This window comes from Frankliniella occidentalis, unplaced genomic scaffold (assembly GCF_000697945.3).
Source record: "Frankliniella occidentalis isolate FOCC.00 unplaced genomic scaffold, Focc_3.1 Scaffold112, whole genome shotgun sequence".
Taxonomy (NCBI): Eukaryota; Metazoa; Arthropoda; class Insecta; order Thysanoptera; family Thripidae; genus Frankliniella; species Frankliniella occidentalis.
Window position 1 is genome coordinate 685,908 of NW_026267240.1, and position 6,145 is coordinate 692,052.

The window sequence follows — 6,145 nt, forward strand, 5'->3', positions numbered from 1 at the left end:
CCCCCACCCGTCCACACTCCATCAGGTAATAATTGATGAGGGGAAGGTCCGGGCCGAGCCTTGGGTCTTGCGTTGCCCCCGCCACCCTCGGCCGAGCGCCCCACGGGTCGTGTATGTATGCACAGAGCAATCCCCCTCCCCCTCCTGCTCAGCTGCTCCAAAATTTGCGCTTTCATGACCTTTTCGCTAAAATGTGGCAGAAGAGACAGACGGACAGTGAGCCGCCAGGCGAGTCTTTTCACTCCACTGCACGACTGGGAAAATAAACAAGTCGGCCATACTGCCCGCTGCCTCTCCGTTCCGCATTGCAAACTTTTAATTTGGTAAGTAAGTATACAAACGAGGTACGCGACAAAAGCTGCGCACGGAACTTAAAAAAAAATAGTACCACCCCGGCAGCGCCAAGAGAAAATCAATTCAAGCAGAATGCTTTGTGGTCATGAATTATTATTCATAGACATTTCGACATGGTGTTTGCAGCACTCTTACATTGCAAATTACTGTAGGGGGAAACAACATCGACAGCCTATAGGCTAATCAGCAGTTTCGAAGCAGTTTGCTATCATGCAAAGGAGAAAGGGGGATGAAAATTTGCGGCCAGGTGCAGCCATAGCAGCGGGGTCTGCGGGCCCCACAGTAGTTTAGAGTAGTGGTATAGCGGTAATGAGGCAAAAATTACGGGATATGAAAAGATTTTCAGGCGGACGGAAGGAGGGTCGGACCGCCCTGCCCGGCCGCTACTACCATCCGCTGGGGGCGGCCGGATTTCACTCAAGACGCTCGGCGGCGGTGTTTCTTTTGAGGTAATTTGAACCATTATCGTGCCAGCCCAAACATGGCCATGATAATGAAGAAGCATAATATTCCCTTTTGCAAGAGGTGGCCGTAGAGGTTCAAAAGGCGGCTGCAGAGCAAGGCAGCGAGGCGAGCAGACACAGAGGGAGGGGGGAGGGGGAGGACAAGAGGGAGGGGGGTGGGGGAATAGCCGGCGGAGGGTTAGCGAGGCTCCCCCCGTTGTCTCTCCCAGGACCCTGCCGGCTGGCCGGGCCCGTGGGGTGCTTCTGAGGGTTATCCATTAATATCGCAGGACACCTCGGTCCACGTTATGGCTTTCGCTTTTATCGATTCGAGGCGCAGCATGGCGGAGCGTGGCGGAGCGTGGCGGAGCGTGGCGGGGCGTGGCGTGGCGGAACAGAGCGCGATAAGAGCTCCAGGTAGAGCAGAGTGTTACTTGAGCCTGAACGGCGATCCTTGAATTTTAACAACGCTCCAATCAGCGAAGTTGGGCTGGCGGAGCAGCGCGAGCGGCGAGCGCGCGGGTGAGCGTGGTGCGGGAAGGTAGGCTGCAGCCGCTTCACCCGCGGCTCCACTCGGCGAGCAGCAGCAGGCGCTTAACAGAAACATAAAGGCGGCGAAGCCCGCGCCTCGCGCCTGCAACCGCGCGCGCGCGCTCGCAAACTACCGGGATTTAAGGTATTCACCTGACAATGTAGCAGAGTGCATATAGCTCGCTCAGCGCGCCGCTCTGCCACCACCAGGCGACGACGGAGCCCGCGGATCTACTTCCGAGCCGGTCCTCAAACCACACTGACACCGCGAAGGAAAAGGAGGAGAAAGCGGCGACCGCGCGACACCAGCAGCTCCCAGGAAGCGCTATACCCCCTATACGTATATATAGTCGTCCTGGACTCGATATATATATATGTATATGTATATATATCAAGTCCGGGATGACTATTTTCGGTGGCTAGCGGCGCCACCGTGCTGCTGCTAGGATGGACAGGCGCAGAAGAGGCCGGATGGGGGACGAAAGAGGAAAGGTTGGGGGGGGGGGGCGGTACGGCCCCCGAGGCCCGGGGGGGGTTTCCCCTGTTTCACCAACGCGCATCAAAGCAGGGCGTGTAAATAAACCAGCCGCGGCGGCCTGACCGCTGTGCGGCGCGCCGCCCTGCCGGACGCGTCGTAGGCGGCGTCAGCAGCCCGCTCAGTCAATTGACCGGCAGCAGCAGCAGCGGCAGTGGCCAAGGCCAAGGGCAGCGTGTTTCCCACCCACAGAAAAAAACGTCATGAGCTCCCTGAAGCGAGTGACTTTTCTACGTGCATTATTATTAACTATAGTTATTCATAGTGGTGGGGCGGTAACGTTCAACTTATTCGCCACGGTAGGAAATTGTCGTCACGACGAAACTATACACCTTTTACGGAGAGAAATAATTAAATCCATCGCCCAGGTGGGCGGGCCAGTCGCTCACAAGGTTACGATACGTGGTGTTTGTAGCCCGGCGGGAACTCATGCGGGGCCGCGCCAAGAGGGGGGTGGCGCGCCAGCCAATCAATTTCATGTTTTCCTCGTATATCGGTGCCCCTTTTCCTCTTGGGAAATTAGTTCGGCGCCGGACGCGCGACGGCAGAGAGAAGGGTAAGGCCAGGGGGGACGCTGGACTCACCGGTCGACGCTGATCATGCACAGGTTGAGGATGGAGGCGGTGCAGGAGAGCACGTCGAACGACACCCACAGGTCGCACATGACGCGCCCGAAGTCCCAGCGTCCGAACACCTCGTACAGCAGCGCCATGGGCATGACCAGGACGGCGACGCAGATGTCGGAGACGGCGAGCGAGACGAGCAGGTAGTTGCAGGGCCGGCGCAGCTTGCGCACCAGGCAGACGGCCACGCACACCAGGATGTTGCCGACGAAGGTGACGACCACGACGCACAGGAGCACGAGCGCGATCACCACCGCCTGCCCCGCAGAGTACGGCGAGTCCGGCCCGGGGAACCATGTGCCCCATGGGGGGTCGACGGGCGCTGGGGACGAGCCGGGGAGCGGCGCGAAGCCCTGGGCGTAGCCGTAGCCAAGGCTGGGGCCGCCGATGTGGGACGCGTTGTCCAGGTCGAGCAGGGAGGCGTTGGACGAGACGGGCTCGATGAGCAGCAGCGTGCTGGAGAGCGAGTCGGCCGAGGCCTCCATACGAAGTGACCCCGCTCGACTGCCGGTCACCTGGAGGACAGCAAAAATTTGTTGGGAAGAAAATATTAATTAGTGAAAAGTAAAAGAAAGGAGAAACGTAAGTGACAAAAGATGAAGTGCCTTGCGATGCTGACCTGTCACCTGCTGCCGGCGGGCGGGCGGCGGTGCGGTGCGGAGGGCGCGCGGCCGCGCTGCTTCGTCGTCGTGGTCGTCCTCCAGCTGCCCCCCGGCGGCCGGGCTACCGCATCCTGGCGCGCATAGTCACCCCCTCCGGAGTGCCGCCGGGCGTGCCCGAGGGCGTGCCGACGACGGCCCGGACGGGGGCGGCAGCAGCAGCGGCAGCGACCAGGACCGCGACGAGGAGGCCAGCAGGGGACGCCGCCCCCACCGAGGCACCGCCATCCCCCGAGGACCTGCGGGCCGTAACGGCGTCGTTAGCGGGAGCCAGAGATGGATGGGCGACATGAAATGTGTCGTGTATGAATGGTGTAAGCGAGCACCGCGGAGCACCCGAGGGCCCTCCCCGCCCTACCACGCCCTGCAATCTGCCCTTAGGCAATAAACCTCCTCCAGATTTTTTTTCGACAGTTGGCAAACACGCAATTATCCCTTCGAAGGAATAATTATTTCAACGAGTCAGAAGGACATTGGGAATTTTTCATCTTTCTCTCTTTCTTTTTGCATAGCAGGTTTGAGGTTTGTGTCTGGCTTTTGCTGTGAAGGTCGTAATGACATAAAAAAATAAACTTGGAATCGAAGAGGAGCGGCCCATTCAAAGGATTACGCCTATCCCCTTCCTTTATCCCCCCAGGTGCAAAACAATAAGCTAGCCGGGCTGGTCCCAGATGGCGGGGGCGGGTCTGGATGGAGAGGTAGGGGGAGGAGGGGGGAGGGGTCTAAGACGACGGAGTGGTCCGGTCTGACAAGTCCAAAAGAAAAGCCCCGCCTTTGGTCGGCGCGGACAAAGACATATCTCCTCGCGCAGCAGCCTGCCAGGCCGAGTGACAAGGGTGAGAGAATATGTCCAAACAAGTAGAGGGAGAGAGACGGGGAGGGAGAGAGAGAGAGGGGGCTGTGCGGGGACAGCGCTCGAGGGAAAGTGAGAGAGAGGAGAGGAGGGGGGGGGGGGGCAAAAAGAGAGCTCCAAAGCAAAAATATGAAAGTCTCGTAAAGAGGCTGCCGCTCGCGCAGACTTACACTAGCGTGAGCCATGTGACGCAGCGCGCCGGCCCTCTTTTATTTTTCCCCCGGGGGGCAAAGGCGCTTCAAAATGACTGCCAAAATTACAGCAGCACGCGTGTGTTCCAGGAATAATAACGCAGCGACATAATGACGAAGCAATGCTGTAAAAGAATCCATTTTTCCTCCTATCCAGCACCAGATTTTGAGACAATTATTTTTCGCAATTAAAACCCTATTCCGAGGGCTGCGGAATATTTTTCTTTGGGGTAATTGCCATTTCAACCGCAGTGTCATTCGGACTGGTGGCTGAATTGAAGCTCGACGCTGGTAGTTGGCGGGGAAGTGGCAGGTTGGGTTGAGGGGGGTATGAAGGGGTGCTGACGACACGACAACACAGCAGTATTAATTGCACTGCCTGCTCTCGCAGAAGTAGAAGAAGCCGTTTACCTCACGCCCCGCTGGCTGATGTATGATGTGAGCCTGATGCGCCTTGTAAACTTCGAGGCCAAGATTAATGGGGCGAAGGAAATTGCGCACAGACTAGGTGCTGCCAAAGGTGAAGCAGGTACACGGGAGCGAGCTGCGCGAGCAGGTGAGGGTCGTAAACATTAACATGAAAAGAGAAAGTGTCGTCTGAAAGGCGCAATTCCATGCTGGGTTCTTCCGCGAGCCTCGTCGCCCCTCGTAGGTGTCACACTTGACGTCCCGAGAACGTCCGGGTTTCAAAGCTGTCCAATCAAATTTGTTTGTTAACGCTTGCCAAATTATCACAGAAAATTTCCGCAGTACGTGTCTGCTGCAGAAAAAATGTATAGTGGAAAAAGCGCAATGTAACTCGCTTTTAGAGATGAAAGAGGCAGAATATTTTTAATTATAAACTTTCCGCTGACTGGCGGGTCACCTGGCTCAAATACCGCCATAAAGATATCTCGCGACCGTTCGCAACTGTTTCCTTCTCGCAAATACGCCCGACCAGAGAGATTTTAATCGCGGTGGAAAGAATGCCTCCGCCTCGGGTCGCCCCCCACCGCGCGTTGCGCCTCTTCACCTCCTCACCTCCCCCTTTTAGAGCCCTTAGCCCTTAGGCCAAATGAAGATCCCTCCCTGCCCCGAAAAAAAAATTGCGGCTAATTAAGAACTTTCCCCTCGGCACTCGCTAAGTAACGAGAACTCACCTCCTGTTTGTCGTTTTTATAAAACTTCCCCTGTAAAAGGGACAGTGACAACCGCTCAAGAGCCAAAGGGCGCTTCCGAACATCGTCATAACCTCTTGACCGCATGGACCACATGACACTACGATCGTTACAGTTATTTACCTCCTCCATTTCTCCAGTTTTTTCTGTTATTTTTTTGCGGGGCGAGGGGTATTGTTGCTTTCCGAAGCGAGGACGACGCAATGGGCAAAACGTACGAGGAGAAAATGGCGACAGAAAAAAAATCTAAAGCGAATGAGCCGATTCCAATCTGAGAGAGCGAGAGCAGGAGAAGGGGGGAAGGGAGAGAAGCGGGAAAAACAGGGAGCGCGAGGAGAGGGAGGGAGGGAGGGAGGGAGGGAGGCAAGGGGGGGCGAGAGACCACCCGTCAGCAGGGCCGTACAGCCGTACAGCGGACGGGACTATTGTGACCCTGCCATTGTAGCGGCGCGGGGGCCTGCTTGGCCAAAGTGTCGACGCACGCGGCGGGCTTCAGTCAGAGCGCGCACAGGGCACTCCTCGCGACTGTAATAAATCTCTTGGGGATGCTACGCTGTGCGTGTAAGTGTGCGTGTGTGTGCGCGCGTGTGTGTGTGTGCGTGTATGTGTGTGTGTGTGCGCGTCAGCATGCCCTTGTATACCCATTGTCCATTGCCGGGCGGAGCAAGGCGCCTGGCACGTAGGCCGACCCGTCGAACGGCGCTGTCGGCCGGGCCTGCCTACGCGCCAGGCGGCCCGCGGGCGGGCGCCCCGGAGGAGCTGACGCGAGCCGCTATCACGCCGCGCGCTCCCCCCCCCC

The 6,145-nt window shown here is 57.5% G+C and overlaps 1 protein-coding gene across 2 annotated transcripts in view; it reads right to left on the reverse strand.

Moving 5' to 3' along the window:
* Positions 1-6,145, reverse strand: part of LOC113208268 (5-hydroxytryptamine receptor 1-like) — a 209,762-nt gene that overhangs the window by 67,868 nt on the left and 135,749 nt on the right. For both annotated transcript variants that reach the window (XM_052270159.1, XM_052270160.1), the window contains exons 2-3: positions 3,106-3,384; positions 2,448-3,001 (exon numbers count right to left, since the gene is read on the reverse strand). In XM_052270159.1, coding sequence (XP_052126119.1) covers positions 2,448-2,971 — 524 coding nt within the window. In that variant the 5' untranslated portion in view covers positions 2,972-3,001; positions 3,106-3,384. The remainder of the gene's footprint in view (positions 1-2,447; positions 3,002-3,105; positions 3,385-6,145) is intronic.